The 18,596-nt window shown below is 41.1% G+C and overlaps 1 protein-coding gene across 15 annotated transcripts in view; it reads right to left on the reverse strand.

The window, feature by feature from the left end:
- Positions 1–18,596, reverse strand: part of LOC102929528 (mitofusin-1) — a 74,340-nt gene that overhangs the window by 16,458 nt on the left and 39,286 nt on the right. For 14 of the 15 annotated variants that reach the window (XR_005226835.2, XR_005226836.2, XM_043521975.1 and 11 more), the window contains 5 exons: positions 16,855–16,962; positions 16,040–16,193; positions 15,846–15,913; positions 3,654–3,775; positions 1,921–2,047 (listed from right to left, as the gene is read on the reverse strand). Coding sequence is in view for 13 of the 15 variants with exons in the window: in XM_043521975.1 (XP_043377910.1) it covers positions 1,921–2,047; positions 3,654–3,775; positions 15,846–15,913; positions 16,040–16,193; positions 16,855–16,962 (579 nt within the window). In the remaining 2 variants the exon portion in view is untranslated. The remainder of the gene's footprint in view (positions 1–1,920; positions 2,048–3,653; positions 3,776–15,845; positions 15,914–16,039; positions 16,194–16,854; positions 16,963–18,596) is intronic. The other variant, XM_037909259.2, reaches the window with a different exon arrangement.

Genomic DNA, 18,596 nt, shown 5'->3' on the forward strand with positions numbered 1-18,596 from the left:
AGTTTGTTTATATTTATGGGAGATAATGCTGCTTGCGTCTTATTTACAATGTCACCTGAAAGTGAGAACAGGCGTTCACATGGCACTGTTGTAACTGGTGTTGCAAGGTATTTATGTGGCAGATATGCTAAACATTCGTATATCCCTCCATGCTTCAACCACCATTCCAGACACAGAAGCGTCTCATTGATCAGGAGGGCGACCCTAGTTGGTCCTGCTGATTGGAGGATGGCCAATAACTTGTGTTGCGATTCCCTGACTTCAAGTGGCATCTGAATGGAGTCTGACTGGATTGCCACATGTTTAATAAGGTCTTGCATCTGCTTAAAATCATCCACCATAGACCATGGAAGAGACATTACCACTTCGTCTAATGATGATGGGATGGTAGTTTGAGGAGTAGCCTCCTCATCTGCCCTAGTTTCCTGTTCCTCAAAATGTCTCCTCCTGCTGGGGAGTGATCTGAGGTGGTAGAAATTGTCTCTCCCTATTGTACCAGCAGGCTAGGCTCCAAGCCTTAGAAAACTGCTGTCAGTCAAGAGCCCAGGGATCTCAGTATGACAACTGGAGGTATCCATATGGGAGGGGCAGTGGCATTTAAGGTTGTTCCCACCACTTGTGATGTCTTCCCCAGGGTTCCTCCTTGTCTCTGCGACTAACATAGAAAAGGTTCCTATAAGGATGGGTTAGGAGAGCCCTATGCTGAACAACTAAAAATGCTGGTGAGTTAGTCTGTACCAGTCATAGATGAGAATCCAGTGACTGAGTGAGTTTTGGTACCAAGAGGCACTCGATACCCATGATCAGCAGAGATTTTGGTTCTTCAGCCACAGATAAGTATCTAAATTCTTGAGGTAGCGAATGGAGTGTCAGAACCAACCTGATGGTCTCTAGAAGTAGATGGTACCAAGGATTTCAATTGCTCTGATGACAAGGGTGACGGAGGTGGATACTTCAATTTATACAGTACTGGGGGACCTATCAAGGGGGGGTACTAGTGGTAAAGTTGTTTCCGATGGTACTGGTCTGGAAAAACACCTCCCTTTGCCATCTCTGTTACACCTGGATGGTAAAGAAGCTCGCTCAGGGCAGCATGTGCTCACAGAAGAGCTTCGGGTCTTTCCAACCCCGTCAGCATCAAAGGAAACTGTAGCCTCTATGGTACCAGGCAGAGAGGTCCATGATTCTGAGACCATTGACCTAGTGGGAAACCAAGGTCTTTTTGGAGCAAACTTTCTGGGACCTCTGGAGGTCTCTGGAACCATCCCCTTTCTGTGGGGTATTGAGCAGAGATCGAAGAAGGTGCACTAGATCTGCCCAGAGACTGAGGTACAAGGGATTCTCCCAATCTGGCTCTGAAGCAGGGCAAAGAGAGCTTGCTCTCCTAATTCTTCCTTGCCCTAGATCTAAGGGCTGAACAGAAGTTACATTTCTGTGGGATGTGTGACTCTCAAAGCAACAAAAACACTTGGAATGGCCATTGCTAACTGGGATGGTATCCCAGCAAGTAAGGCAATGTTGAAACCCAGAGAGCTGGGCATAGCCTCCCAAGGAAGGCAAGTCTCCCCAAAGAGAGGAGAAAGGAAAAAAAGGCACTCCTCTCACTAGTAAAACTAAACTAACAACTATACTAAGCCAAACTAGTACTAAGAAAACAATTCTAGTTGGATGAGGCAAACTCAAGGTGGACCTGCTAAGCTGCTCTCTCCGGCCAAGGCAATTGAGAAGGAACTGAAGGATGTGTGCATGAGCCACATGGGCACTGCTAGTAAAAGTCTCCAACTGAAGGCGCATGGGATGCATGCACATCTGACACTACTCAAAGAAAACCAGGTGAGCCACCAAACTGTGAATTTGAAGATAGAAAATATTCTCTTCCTTGTTTGGATCTAAGACATTTGCTCTTTGTATGCAACCCACCTTGTTCTCTACTTCCTCAGTAACCTGTTTGATTTTTCTCTTAATATCCTCTGTTAAAATGTTCAGTTGGTTTCGAACAAATTCCAACCTATCTTTCTGGTCTTCTCGCTCTTCCATTGAATGAACTCTAAGGTAGCAGAAAAGAAATCACCATCACTAGTAGTTCTCCCAGAAACATAATAGTACAAAGAAACTTAATAAATCCAGCATGGATGAACAATTAATACAAGAGGGTTTATTAAGCAGTCAAATGAATCAGAAGTCATATTGGGCTGACAAAAGCTATCAATTGACGTAAGCAAATGTCCTACTTGTCGAATGCAAGTAGAAATACACATTAAGTTTACAGCTATTTCTTAACATAACTGCTTACAGTTAGCTTTTCATACACTATCTCTGTTGCAAAGAGTGCGTTTGGAATTCGGGTACCAATTGTGGTATCTATAATTTACTAAAGAAAAAGAAAGGAGGGTAAGGAAAGAATCTTGTTTGGGAAACTGGCCCTCTAAGTCTTAACTTATCTCTACGAATTAGTGGAGACAATTCCTCTGACCAGACTGCGCTATTACTGCTCACTGGCACCATTTGATTACTACTTTACAATGAAACTGTATTTCTCATCTTGAAGACCAGGAAAAATAAAAAACACTAAAACCGAGCCACATATTACTCTCCCAAGCAGTGCTGGGCCCATAGCTCAAATGAGGATGGTTTAAAGGCTGAAGTTACATAAGCTGAACAGCCAGTGGCCATGCCACGTGTTGATTCAAATGATCTAGGGAGTGGCAGAGCATAGGTTTTGATGGACAGATTTAGAAAACAAAGCAACAGATTCAAGAGAAGGACTTCAAGAGTGGCATTCTTAGAATTAATCTAAGATCTGACAAAATGCATCAGATTAAGGATGTAAATGCACAACTAACAGAAACTGGTGCATTCAGGAAGGGTATGAGATTTAGTGGGGGATTGCGTAGTCCACTGGAGGGTACATTATTGAGGAGCACAGATGGAAAGGAGGTAAACTGGAGAGGTTAATATACAACAGCACATTAACTATAGGTGAGAAAAGACCAGGCATCAAGGGCAGTTAGGAGAAATTTCTTTACTCAAAGCGGGAAGAGTATGTGACAGTTTCAGAAGCCAAAAAAAAAAAAAAAAAAAAAATCAATACAATTGTGAAAGTATTAGATACGCAAAAGGAGGAAAGAAATATTACTAGGGGCAAAGGTGACATAGACCAGATTGCTCACATGAGCTCCATCCATCCAAAGCGATATTTTAACCACCCACAAGCTGCCTGGCTGTCACTTTTCCTCACACTCTCCTGCTCATTCACCCTCTTCCCTTTATAGAGGAGATAGGCCTCAGTATTGCTTCTAAAATGGTGGTTACAACAAGAAAGACTCCTTACAGTTCTAAAATAAAGACTCAAAAAACCAAGCTCATAGGATCAACTAGCCACCATCCGTTAACAATGAAGAAAGCAACAACATGAACGCAGTGATCCTTGGACACCTCAAAGCTGTTTTGCTTCTCCTCACACAGAACAAGTAAACATGAGGAAATGGTGCCAGTGAGCAGTATTAAAACTGAACAGTGAGAGAAATTCCCTATCCACCTCTTGCCAGTAGGGATAAGTGAACGTTAAAGTCTAGACTAGTGCAGGGAAATTAATGCAATGGAAATGGTTCTCTCTCTATGATCTGGATATACCAAAAACAAAAGACTCCTACCTTTTTTCTGCTGCTGCCACATTTATGGCGTCCATAATGTTTTTCACAGTATCTATTATCTGTTTAGCTCTGATAGTGTGCTGTTCAAACTTGGTTTTCACGGCTGACTGCGAGATACACTCCTGCGAGGGGCCCAAGCCACAACACATTACTGTAATTCCATACCAACGCTCTCAGGAATTTCAATGTCAGAAAGCACTTGCTGCTATCATCAAACTTAAACCCAAAGGAAAATAAAAAAGAAAGGAGGAAGTGTACAGAAATCAAAGACACAGAACTGAAAATTCAAATGGCTCTATAGCAGCAAGACTGTATCTTCAGTCCACAGCGTCCACAGTAATGTGAATTGTTTTTGTAAATAAAAAAACATCATAAAAGGAAAATCTGATGTACAAGCATGAAGATAAATCTGTTCCTTTCTCAATGGTATTAAGCATCTCAAAATTTTCCACATTTTGGTAGTGCTGAATATTTAGCACTGATTCTTACAGCACTAACTAGTTGGTGGTGGCTTTAACTGTCACATTAACTTTTCTCAAAGTTTCAGGGTTTAACCGTTGTTACCCCAAAAAGATTTTGCACAATTGCAAACTTACGTTGATATTGACATGCCTACCAGCCAAATACGCAATTTGGCCAACCATATGGGGCACTCCAAAACAAGTATTAACTTGAAAGGTGCAACAGCTCGCAAGCAAGCTTTAAAATATTTTCCCCTCCTGCTGAATATTCATGTGTTAAATCTAATGGTACTGAATGGTTAGAAATAATAGAGTATAAGGCCAGAAAGGACTACTGTTATTATGTAATCTAACCTCCTGCTCTGCACAGGCCACTGATCTTCCTGGAATTAAATTCCTGTTCGAACTAGTGCACATCTTTTAGAAAAACACTGAATCTTGTTTTAAAAATTGGCAGTGATGGAGAATCCCTCACAACCCTCGGTAAGTGTTCCAGTGGTTAACTGCCCTCATTGTTAAAAAAATTGTCTTGGTTTCCAGTCTGAATTCATCTAGCTTCGACTTCCAGTCACTTCATCTTGTTATACCTTTGTCAGTTACACTGACGAATTCATTATCAAATATTTGTTCTCTATGTAGTTTCTTATAAACTGTGAACAAGTCACTCCATAGCCATCTCTTTGTTAAACTAAACAGGTTGACAGACTGAAGGTCCTCACAAGAAGGCCTCTTTTCCAATCCTTTAGCATTCTTGTGTCTCCTCTCTGAACCCTCTCCAATTTAGCAACATTCTCCTTGAACTGTGGACACCAGAACTGGAAATAGTATTCCAGTGGTGGTCACACCAGTGTCAAACACAGACTTAACATAATTTCCCTGCTCTTACTCGTTATTACCCTGTTTATATATCCAATGACCACACCAACTTTTTTGGCCACAGCATCACATTAGAATCATAGACGATTAGGGTTGGAAGAGACCTCAGGAGGTCATCTAGTCCAATCCCCTGCTCAAAGCAGAACTAACCCCAAATAAATCATCCCAGCCAGGGCTTTGTCAAGCTGGGCCTTAAAAACCAGTAAGGCTGGAGATTCCACCACCTCCCTAGGTAACACATTCTAGTGCTTCACCACCCTCCTAGTGAAATAGTTTTTCCTAATATTTAACCTAAACTTCCCCTACTGCAACTTGAGACCATTGCTCCTTGTTCATCGGCCACCATTGAGAACAGCTGAGCTCCCAACTTCTTTGGAACCCCCCTTCAGGTAGTTGAAGGCTGCTATCAAATCCCCCCTCACTCTTCTCTTCTGCAGAATAAACAAGCCCAGTTCCCTCAGCCTCTCCTCATAAGTCATGTGCCCCAGCCCCCTAATCATTTTCACTGCCCACCGCTAGACTCTCTCCAATTTGTCCACATCCTTTCTGTAGTGGGGGGCTCAAAACTGGATGCAATACTCCAGATGTGGCCTCACATCAGGGAGCTCATGTTCAGCTGATTATCCATTATGACCTCCCAGTCCTTTTCAGAGTCACTGCTTCCCAGGATATAGTCTCCCATTCTGTACGCAATGCCTACGAGCTTGTTCCTAGAGGTTTGACTTTACATTTGGCTGTATTAAAAAAGACGTTACTGAAACTCAAACTAAAAAGACACAGATGACCAGTTTTGGCAAACTGAATTTATGGCCATAAGAAAGACTTTGAAATTAAGCCATTTCATACAGTGCAGACTATCCACTTAACTAACTGGTGTCACGCTGTGCTAATGTTTAATTTACAGACTGAGCAAACACTATCAGTATCGTACATGTGTTTTAGAAATACGAGTAAGAGTTAAAGCATTTAGTTTCCTTTTATTGGATATAGCTAATGATAAAGGAGATTTTTAAAAGGTACAACTGGCAGTAAGCGCCTAACTCCCACTGACTTTCCCATTGAGTTGGGTGCCTAATTGCCATGTGTGCCTTTGAAAATTTTGCTCTCACCTACCCCTGAATAATAGTTTGTGACAAGATGTAAACAAAACACTAAACGGAAAAAAACAGAATGGGTAAAAGGTTCTCTTTGTTCCTCGATGAAGCAGATCTAGAAATCAGCAACGAAAAGCCAGAGGTTCATAGTTATCAGCACACTGTTAGAGCTAGACTAGACATGTAGGAAAGATGAGAATCTTTCAAATATTAGTAGGTAGTAGATAAAGGGATTATAGTCGTTCACTACACAATCAGAAAATCCCGTTAAAGCACTAGGAAAAACACAAGCATTAGTTATATGTCTGGAAAGACGAGAGAGAGAGAGAGAGGAATAAGTTTGCTTTTAAAGTTTATAAACAAATGCATTTATCAAAAGGAAGGTAAAAGCTGCAGTGCTTCCCTAATATACCTCAGAACAGTTACCTCAAACTGCACTTCAAGTATAGCCGGTTAATTTGCCTCTAAGTGCACAGCTCAATGCATTTACTGTGCATCGCATCAGAGGGGCACTCTGCAATGAGTATTAATTAAGGATGTTTGAGTTATTAACTCCCCCATCCTCACCCACTTCATGAAGCAGTGTGGCAAACAGTGACCCAAGAATGAGGGGTGTCTTTTTGACATAGCACATTAAGGGCTGATGCTCTGTGTCACAAATATAATTTCAATAGAATCTATTATAAAAATCTCAGAGGAAACAATTAAACTCTCTTCCACATTCCATGAGACTGAAAACACACACACCCCCCTAACCCCCATAGTTAGCCCACTGAAGGCTTCATGGATTAAAGATCACATCAACTAGCTTTTCTCTTGTCACGGTATGTGTATATATTTTGGGTGTGCACATATTATAAGTGAGGCGGGTAGTGTGTAACCTCTAGGTTAAACTAGAGGTATAAAGGCAGTTTTTAAGTATAAGGATAAAATGTAGGTATAAGACAGCAGTGCAAGAAACCTACAGGCCCAAACCTGTAAGAAATGAGCTTAAGCATTTAGCATAAGATAGGCTTATTAAGTGCTAGCATTGGTATGTTGATCAACAGTGTCCCTAAATCATACGATGGTATAAGATATAATTTTTTGCAATACACAGTTCTGCTGAAATTCTGCACAAAATGCTGACAGACAACTTCAAAACATCAGTGGATGCTCATTTGGGTATTTTAGGATAGGAACACTGATGCTTAACCACAGGATTGCTCTGGTAACTGACTGACGTGTGTGTGTATATATATCTCTATCTACCTACATTTTTGGTTTTTATTTTATTTAATTTTTCCCAGGAATTTATATTGGTGTTTATTACTACAACCACCAAAACAGGTGAAAGTCAGTGAAAAAACCACTTAATTTTTCTGGGTAAATATCGAGGTTTATTTTGGTGGACAGAAGGACGGGGGAAGAAGTAATCAGTAGATTAATGCTTTGATGAATGAAATTCAATATGGTTTGCTGCAGAACTAAAACAGAACTCAAAACATGACATTTCTGAGTTTAAGAAAACAATACCTCTCTAATCCCCCCCCCCAAATTTTTTTCATTTGAATCAACAGTTTACTGTTGTAGACTTAGAACTATTAGCCTATAAATATTTACATTTAATAATTAGGCCACACCATTTGCAGCGCATACCCTCAACTTCATCCTTTTCTCTTGTTTTTGTTTTTTTTAAACATTTGAATACTTCCTTGTGTTCTGAAACGTATTCTGATACATATTTTTGTTTTCTTCCCATTTTAGTGTATCAGATCTTTAAACTGTTATCTGCTAACAACTTGAAATGTGTACATGGTAGGCGTGAAATTCATCAGTACGTTCAAATGTGTACACACTTCAGAGCTTGCATGTGTGCCTGTTTATTGTATCTTCTAGACTAATACATAGCCTTACTTCAACAGGCAGTTTGCATATATACACATACTAATATATTATTGTAATACATATATGTCATGCAATGTATTATATTTTCTTAATAAAACAAGTTATTTTTTATATATTTGAATGATAAAAAATAGGGTGAAAATCAGAAAAAAAAAAAAGAATACTTTTTGTAAAATCCAGGATTTTTTCAGTAAAAATCGGCTTAAATTGAAAACGTAGGGATTTACGCACATCCCATTACATTCCAGATAGATAATTAGTATAAGAATATAGAATAAGGAGACACCAACATTATTAGGGTGAGGAAGTTAGTTACAGGCAAAGGAGGCCAAACATTTATGAATATTCATGGCAGCCATAGCAAAGCTAACCATAGCCTAAACCATTGAGACCCTGACCAGTGGAATCGTTTAGCATGGCCGAGATAGAATGGGATCCTCATCGATGACCACCTGTCTCCCTTCCCTTAGGTCTTTGCAAGGATTGTGTGAGTACGCATATGAAATGACATGGGATGTAAAGTTAATATTGCATTACAGTTGCATTCTTGTTTGGATCACAACATTTGTGTTTAATAACCTTGTTAATAAAACTATTGAAAGCTCAGAACTTTTTTCTTCAGTGTGACTGTTGCAAACATGCACATGGGTGCTTCCAATTTAACCATAATTCTAACAATTGTTGGCCTCGTCTTGGAATTGGAACCTGGTCAAACCTCAGAATGTTAATTTGCTAAACTGGGAATTTTTAAATAACCAATACAAAGTGAATAAATCAGGCAACAAATGCTGCCTATTACTAAAATGGTCTTATAATGGGAACGTTGGGCTATATTTTCAACTACTTAAAACTATACAAAACTAATTGTTCAGGTTGAATTTTCTCATGCTGGGTGTCTGCCTCAGGCTGAATTTTCTGGGAAAAATTCAACCAAAACAGTTCACTTGTTTCCAAGAATAAGATCTGAGGAAAATATATTGTTCTGCCCATGCTAAAAAATTGTGCCAACCTTTTTAAAGACGTTCTAGCGTCCCCATGCTTTGCAGTAGGTACTAGATATTTGTCAGTGGGGTGCACTTTGTGTCTGAGATGTGCCTTCACCATCCTTGTGAAAATCTCCCCAAATCAGGCAAGTGATAACCCTTTGAAAAAAATCGGCAGTTCGCACATGCTCATTAGACACTAGCTAGAGCTTCATTTCTGAATTTCCCACAGATAGCTGCATGGATTTTGTCTGCATGGAACTGCTTTCCCTGCAATTGCAGCTCTGGGTTCTTGTGTGCTGGGGCTAGGCATCAGCCCTGAAAGCAGGGTAACTGTCTTGCATGTGCTCTCAATGCCTCCCCTGCTGAACCAAGTGTGGAGAAGAAAGGCAGTGTGGAGAAGAAAGCTACCTGATCTGAATGCAGAACAGATAAGAACTGGATCTAGGGGGAAGGGAGTAGAGTGAGACAAGGAGCCTGGGAGATGGGAGAACTGAACTGGCTGGGTAAAGAAACTGGGACAAAGAAGCTGGTAGTCCAGGGGACAGGGTATGTGGGTGAGTGACTGAAGGCCAGGGGAAGAGATGCAAATCAAATGACGAGCCATGGGAATCGGGGGGAAAAGAAGGAATGCCTGGGAGCTAATGGGGGAGACTGGAATTGAGATACCAGAAGAAGAGACTAGGACTGACTGGGCAAGGAGATTGAATGAAAAGACTGAGGCGTGGAGACTGGGAGTGACTAGGTGAGGAGAATAGGATTGAAACAAGGAATCAGGGATGGGGAAGAGACGGGACAGGGTAGAAGGGAACATAGAGTTTGAGGGGAACATACAGAAGAGTCTGTGCGCACTAGAGTATGCAACCCTTCAAAGCCTGGAATGGAATACAAGATTCTCAAGTTTTTGTTATTCCTCATCAGCACATATCTATGAAACACACTGGCAAACTGTCACATTCCCATCTAGATGCTGGTCCACAGAGAAGATGACAACCTACTACTGCTATGAGTTACTCACTCCCTTAGCTCATGTAGCAGAGGTTTTGCAGTGGGTATAAAGCTTCAATATGGGGGCATCAGTATGATTCCACATGACGGAATTTATTTTTTCCAGTATGCGTTTTTCCAAAAGCAAAGAAATTGCATGCACACGCACACAAACACACAAAACTATGTTAAAAGAACATAAAGGTTACTAAGTTAAGAAATGCCAGATTTAAAGGTTCCCCAACTTCCTGGAAGTCCAAATGAGACCTTAGACGCACATGGAATGTGTTAACAGTGAATGGCACTGGATACAGGACAGCTCTTGTCAAAGAACTCATCTGCTACAAGATTGTAATCACCAGCATCAAAAGCATCACCTGTCACAAAATCATCAAGCTATCGTGGAAGGAGCAACCTGCCTCCTCTCTGGTGGTCCACATTGAACTCAAGGTGTGGCACTTGTTATTAAACAACTTCTAGCACAGACTTTAACCACATGGCACATCATATCAATGCTTGGCTCTGACATCATTATGGACACTTATCTGTTGTTGTGCCCTACACACCAACAGAAGATGCATCACCTATGAAAAATGACGCATTCTATCAACAGCTAGCAGCAAAAATCCAGTCAGCTCTGCCACATGACTAGCACTCAGAAATTTTGATGCTGGGACTGGGGGCAATCAAACTGGGTATGAAACTGTGAGAGGATCCTTCAGTTTGGATTTCCCAAATGATATCATCATCCAGCTTTTTGGCGTTTTATGCCACTGAGAGCTTAGCAGTTATGGACTCCTAGTGCAGGCATCTTAAAAACCATCACTGGGCATACCATGAGAGAAACTGACCACACCCTCATCAGAAATTGCTCCATAATGAAATTTCACTGAGTCCAGTGGTGCTAGAACACCATAAACCTCAAATCATAGACTAGTTGTTGCTGTGCTCTCATTGCATTTTCCAACTCCTTGCAAGCCAGATGTCCAACAGTACAATGTCTAGTGTCTATCTGAACATCCTGTTGAAGCTGTGAAATCCACACAGGATGTCAGTGATCACATATGTAACCTCGATACCCTCTCAGAAGATGTGGAGATCGCTTGGAGTATCACATCCCTCCACAGACACAATCAGCTTCACACGATTCACAAGAAACCTTGGATTTCTGAAGAGGCCTTTGATATATTATCAAAAAAGGCAGAAGAAGAGGCAAGCAGGGAAATGTCCAAGAATGTAAAATGACTGAAAGGCATTTTCTGGGCTACTGAAAAACATGACCATGACATCTACAACTCCCTGGCTGAGGAATCAGGTTATGGCCTAAAGTATAACAACCTGCATCCTGCCTACAGAGCCATCACACACTTGGCTGGAGGCCATAAACAGCCTTCTAAAATCCCCATCACAAAGTCAGATGGCTCTCCTTCTGAGCCATCCTTTGAACCCTTGATCTGCTGATGACTGCCAAGAGCTACACAACCTGGCAAACCACACACCTGCAGACCTGGAGACAAACACTGATCTTCTGTTAATCAGGAAGAAAGAAAGGCCATCCCAAAATTACAGAATGGATATGCTGCTGGACCTGATGGTATTCCACCTGGGCTGCTCAAAGGTGCCTTGGAACCAGTGAGCATCAACCTGCATAAATTGTTATTAAAAGCATGTGCATCAGGCAAAGTACCAACAGAACGGAAAGAGAGCATCATATTGTCCCTGTGCAAGGGAAAAAGATCTTGCAGAGCGTGGCAACTACAGGCCGATCTCATGGTTATCGGTCCCAGGAAAGGTTTTCACTTGTTCTGTTTAGTAGGATGCAGCTGCTCCTTAACAGACATCGTCATCCACAGCAATCAGGTTTCACTGTTGGGCAGTCAACAATAGATAAGGTCCTTACCCTGTGGCTGAGCTGCACTGAAAATTTAACCGTCTGTTTCATGTGACATATAATCGATATCAAAGCAACTTCTGATTTGGTCAATAGGTCAGCACTTTGGCTCACACTGAAAAGAATTGGCACTTCAGATGTTTGCGGATGATATCAAGATGGGAGGGATCGCAAGTGCTTTGGGGGACAGAATTAAAATTCAAAATGATCTGGACAAACTGGAGAAATGGTCTGAAGTAAATAGGATGACATTCAATAAGAACAAATGCAAAGTACTCCACTTAGGAAGGAACAAGCAGTTGCACACATACAAAATGGGAAACAGTTGCCTGTGAAGGAGTACTGCAGAAAGGGATCTGCGGGTCAGAGTGGATCAAAAGCTAAATATGAGTTAATAGCGTAACACTGCTGCAAAAAAAGCAAACATTCTGGGATATATTAGCAGGTTTGTTGTAAGCAAGACACGAAGTAATTCTTCTGCTCTACTTTACGCTGATCAGGCCTCAATTGGAGTACTGTGTCCAGTTCTGGGCACCATATTTCAGGAAAGATATGGAAAAACTGGAGAAAGTCCAGAGAACAGCAACAAAAATGATTAAAGGACTAGAAAAACATGACCTTTTAGGGAAGATTGAAAAAATTGGGATTGTTTAGTTTGGAAAAGAGAAGACTGAGAGGGGACATGATAACAGTTTTCAAGTACATAAAAGGTTTTTACAAGGAGGAGGCAGAAAAATTGTTCTCCTTAACTTCTGAGGATAGGATAATAAGCAATGGGCTTAAATTGAAAAAAAGGCGGTTTAGGTTGGACATTAGGAAAAAACTTCCTAACTGTCAGAGTGGTTAAGCACTGGAATAAATTGCCTAGGGAGGTTGTGGAATCTCCAGCATCGGAGATTTTTAAGAACAGGTTAGACAAACATCTCTCAGGAATGGTCTAGATATTTAGTCCTGTCATGAGCATAGGGAACTGGACTAGATGACCTCTTGAGGTCCCTTCCAGTCCTATGATTAGAGTCCCACAAAATTCACAGTCCATTCTGGTCAATTTCATGGCCATAAAATTTGAAAATTAGTCAATTTCACATTTTCAGGTGTTTACATCTGAAATTTCAGGGTATTCTAACTGTGGGTGGGTCACAAGCGGGTTGTGTGTGGGGGGGGGTTGTGGGATTACCACCCTCACTTCTGTGCTGCCTTCAGAGCTTGGCTCTGAAGGTGGCAGCCACTGAGCTTCCTGCAGACACAGGAGGTTCCTGGAGGTGGGTCTGATCTCCTCCCAAGAGTGGACGTGCAGGCAAGAATATGTCCTGTCCCTCTCCAGTCCGGCCAGTACTAGCAGTTAGGAGTCCCCGGCTGAGGTGCTCCCAGCAGCATGGGGAAGATCAGATTTCAAGAGGAGGGCTTATTTCATGATCTGTGACACGTTTTTCACTGCTGTGAAATTGGTAGGGCCCTACCTATGATTCTGTTCTGCTAAATTTGGAAGTGATCCTCACATTGATAGTGTGTGCATTGATTCACTGCTTTTATCATGTTTCTACACAACCTTAGGTGTACAGCACAGATATACTCTCTCCCCAGCACTATTCTGTTGAGCTATCCACTGGATAGTAGGATTTGCTGCTCCACAATTCAGAATCAAGGTTGGTCAAAAAGTGTTCACTGATCAAGAATATGCTGAAGACACTGCCTTACTTGTATACATGTCAGAGAATTTTCAGCCCTGCCCTTCAGGGTCTCCAAGACCCCGCCTGCAATATGGGGGTTAAATGTCTCATGGCAGAAGAAACTCGGAGCTGAATCACCATGGTGCAGATGGAGTCTAGTATCGTGAAGAGCGTCGACAAACTCATCTACATAGGCTGCAAAGTTCAAACTGGGCATTCTTTGACAAATAAGTCTTGCCACCTCTACCATGAAGTCCATGTTTTGCTTATGGACACAAAAATGTCTGTGCTGAGACAAAGTTCAGACTCTATTAAACCGATGTAGTATCTGTATTACTCTATGGGTCAGAAATCTGGACCCTCTTAAGGGCAGACTAGGAGTGGTTAGGGGGATTCCATCTGAGCTCTCAGCACCAAATCCTGAGCATAAAGTTTGGGCTGTCAATCGCAGAGTGATATGGCCTTTCTTCAATCACTCATATTAAAAAGCAGTGTTGCACACTCTTTGTCCATGTCATCAGGATGGACAAAAACACCCCAGCATACCATGCTATCAAACTCTCCATTGATGGGCAAAGGAGTTCACCCCCTGACCTGACGCCGTCAATGCAGTTGTCCCAGAGATTTGCAGGATTGAGCCAGACTTGGGAACTTCACTATATGCTGCCCGGTGCAACGCTACCATCCCTGGTCACTCTGGCTGGCTCAACGGTCCTCAGAAGACATGTATGCTTGATGATGTGCAACCTTTAATTCTAGCATTTCCTAACTTCTGAGTTCCCTAAATTCTGCCTGCCTTTGCAACCTTAATGTTCTTTTAACATAGTGTGTGTTATATATTAAAATTTTCAAAAGCCCTTAAATGGTTTAGGGGCCTAAGTCCCATTATGAGCCAATAGGACTTAGGCACTTCTGAAAACTTTACTCAATCTTAACTGCTATTGTATTAAAACAATGAAAATAATTACAAACAAAACATAATCCACATTTTGTTAGAACCTGTAGTAAAATGATAAGAAATTTCACACTTCATACTTTATTCTTAAACTGCTCCAGTGACCCTAGGCACTCTGGCATAGACAGTACAATCCGTCACTGTTCCAAGAACTCAGTCATTTAACACAGCAAGGAAGTTAATGATCATGTTTAAGACTTTGCCTGGCATTTCCTTGATTGGTGGGATTAAATCAAGCTCTTCTTTTAGGCACAGTTTTGTTGTATTCATATTATTAGACAGTTTGATTCAGCTCAGATCAAGCGTTTGTTTGTAACATGAGAGTGAGAGACTTTCTAAATGCATTTTGATTTCTCTTATATATAGAGAACACAAGCTATGTTGTGGAGTGCATAGGTAGATTCATAGTATTTGCTGAATCTAACTACATCCATATCATTCTAGGCTTATGATGTTAACTGAACACAATGAGGCGCTAACATGCGCCATTTAAAATAAGGAGTGATCCTAGTGATCCAACAGATTGAAATCTCTAGGAATGGCATTTTAACATAAGAATTGTCCAAGTTCAGTAGAATAGATAGATATCATCATACTGGAACCAGCCAATGGTCCATCTAGTTTAGAATCCTGCTTCTGAAGAGAGCATCAGCCTCAAGAATGGCTAGAGCTGAACGGATAATGTTTATTTCTGTGGGAGCAGCAAGTACACAAAAATACTGCTACTGCTAAATGTTTCAGTGCTGGGTTGTAGGTAGGTGCTGCAATTCCAATGCCCCAGCTTTAAGGATGTGATTAAGTGTTCAATGCTGCAGCCATGAAATAGTTTCTGATACAAACAGCAAAAAGTTCTAAAATAGCTATGTACAATCAAGGGCTCAAAACTGCTTAAAAGTCAGAACAACTTCCTTCCCTCCCCCCCTCCCCACCACTGTAAATGAAAAAACGGTCTGCAGTCACAAGAGAGTAAGTCTGGAATGTCAAGGTTGAGAGTACAAAATATAGAAAGCAGGGCATATTGGCTCTAAAATATTGAAAGCTTAACTATACTGTTTGCATGTTTTCACATCATGTAAGATTTTGGTACAGTAACTGATGAGTAATACCTATTGGTATCTTTACAGATTACAAGTTGTACTGGTGTTAAGTTCTTCTATAAAAATGAAGAGCCCGATTCTGCTATCCTTCCTCACAGAGTAATACCTATTCAAGCAAGTACATACTACTCAATGTGAGCAAGGATGACTGGGACCCCAAGTTAGCTCAAGACTGGCACTGTGTGCATGTATTTATGATATGCAATGAAATGAAGCCAAGAAGGGAACAAAGTCACCTTGGCACCACAACGTCCTGAAAACATACGGTCTTAAAAAGCCCACGACATCTACCTCAAATATTTGCTCAAAATTCTGGAATTCCTGAAATCTTGTCTGAAATCCTTCAGCAAGTGCACCACCTGCAAAGCATAATATAGATTTAAGGCAGATCATAAAATCTCACAGTAAGTTACTGTATTTTAACTCCTAAACTAAACTCAGACATTTTATATACACATGAAGGGGATGTAGGGTTCAATACGTACCACTCTCTGGCATCCCTTGGGCCTTCTGCTTTCTAGCACTAAGAACTTCCTTGGCTGAAACAAAAAAGATGCGGTTCTGTGCTTCTGAGAGATCAACGACTTTGAGCTCATCGACTAGGAAGGTCAGACAGCGCTCCATGTGCTGCCTGCGCACCTGTAAGACGAGGCAGAAAAGGGGATTAAAAAAGCCAGTCAAATTGCAAACAAACATTTCTGAGAAAGAGAAATCAAAACCTTAGAGCAATAAATAATCCCACTGATCCCAGAAGCCCTGAAAAACCCTCATGTAATAAGATTCCCTCTAGTTCTAAAGAGGCAGCAGCTGCTTCTAATTAGCCATTTTGGATTTCCCCACCTGCCAAGAAGAATTTTTTGAGTACTCAACCAAAAGCTGATGCACTCAGAGGTACTGAAATAACAATTGCTTTATTACCCAAAAACAGAGTATGATATATTGCATGTCAGTTACGTGTGGAAATGAGGATTTAAAAAAAAAAAAATAAAAATCTTGAAAGTTATTTTAAAAAGCCACCACTGAATGAAGGTTTTAGTTTGGTAATTACATTTGAAGCAGGTGGTAAAATGCTTTTGCATTCTGATTACACATCCTCCCTCAATTTTTCTTTACAACACTGAACACGCTCCATCCCCTGATTTGTTTTATGCATTATAATGTGCCTATTCCCATAGTATCTAGACACATAAGCACACATTTACATGTTTGGCAATATTTTCGCCTATAGTTTAAACAAGCCATTGTTTCTGCTATAGTTATCTGACATTTGTTATTACCAAAGGATGAAAAAGTAACTCACATCTTCCATATATTCAGGCTCTGATGCAGATGCATCCCAGCGATTATTTAGGATGAAGATGTTTGGCTTGGAAAGTCGTTCATTTACTTTGTGAAAAAAGTGCTTTTCCTAAGAATTGAGGAAAGAAAAAACAAAAACAAAGAATAACGCCATCTTTTGAAGATGATAGATTCTGGATTATCCACTTGTTACTTTCTTGGTTTAACTTACAGCTGTTAAAAAAAATACTTTGACGCTTTCTGCTTCCTTAAAATTTAGCATTTTATATTTGTCCAAAAATCATGAATTATATTCATATTGTACCAACAATAAAATCTAATCGAAGAGTTTCACAAGCTATAAAGAGGGGCACTAATTCTTCTCTGAAAAACAGACATAAGGTAAAACTACTTCATAATTTAAAAAGGCAATGTCTTCCTTATTTGAACTGTCCTTTTACTCTTGCACATCCAGCAGAATTCCGATGCTACATCCAGAACCACTGTTCATATCAAACTATATTCTCCAGTGGAATACAAGTAAGCAACATTCCGTTCAGGGGGCATGACGAACCACTGAAAACTTGACTTGAACCTCCTGAATAACTGCTGAGTTTTCTATGGGACACTGAATAATATGTGCACGTGCTTGCAAACATCTTCAAGTTATCTTGCAAGCCCCTGCTACTTTTCAACAGTCATAATGAAATAATCAGAACAGAGTGACCATCAGTTAGCACAGCTGAAGAGTGAAAGATCACCTGGCCATCTTCAGTGTCTCTTCAGTGTCTTAAACAGAACACTGACTACACTATTAAGCCATGTCTACACTATGGGTGCTACAGCAGCACATCTATGGCCCCGCAGTTATTTGAGTATGTAGTGCCATAGTGTAAATGCTTCCTACAGTGATAGAAAGAATTCTCTATCTCTATATGAACTCCACCCTGTTGAGCGATGGTAGCTTGTTTGACAGAAGCATTCCTCTGTTGTCCTCGCTGCATCTACACTGGGTGTTAGGCTGACGTAGCTACAGTGCTTCTAAGCACCGTAGCTATGCCAACCTAGCCCCAGTGTAGACCAGGCCTCAGATAAAACATTTGAAATACTTAAATTGCTATGATCCAATAAGAAATTGTAAATCTGCAAATAAGGCACTATTCCAACAATAAGAACTCCTTCCAACAGAACCCAGTGGCCTTCGATTTCACAGAATCATAGAAGATATGAGTTGGAAGAGACCTCAGGAGGTCATCTAGTCCAAGCCCCTGCTCAAAGCAGGACCAACCCCAACTAAATCATCCCAGCCAGGGCTTTGTCAAGCCGGGCCTTAAAAACCAATAAGGTTGGAGATTCCACCACCTCCCTAGGTAACCCATTCCAGTGCTTCACCACCCTCTTAGTGAAACAGTGTTTCCTAATATCCAACCTCGACCTCCCTCATTGCAACTTGAGACCATTGCTTCTTGTACTGTCATCTGCCACCACTGAACAGCCGAGCTCCCAACTTCTTTGGAACCCTCCTTCAGGTAGTTGAAGGCTGCTATCAAATCCCCCCTCACTCTTCTCTTCTGCAGACTAAATAACCCCAGGTTCCTCAGCCTCTCCTCATAAGTCATGTGCCCCAGCCCCCTAATCATTTTCATTGCCCACCGCTAGACTCTCTCCAATTTGTCCACATCCTTTCTGTAGTGGGGGGCCCAAAACTGGACGCAGTACTCCAGATGTGGCCTCAACAGTGCCGAATAGAGGGGAATAATCACT

The sequence above is a fragment of the Chelonia mydas genome, chromosome 9 (assembly GCF_015237465.2).
Source record: "Chelonia mydas isolate rCheMyd1 chromosome 9, rCheMyd1.pri.v2, whole genome shotgun sequence".
Classification (NCBI taxonomy): Eukaryota; Metazoa; Chordata; order Testudines; family Cheloniidae; genus Chelonia; species Chelonia mydas.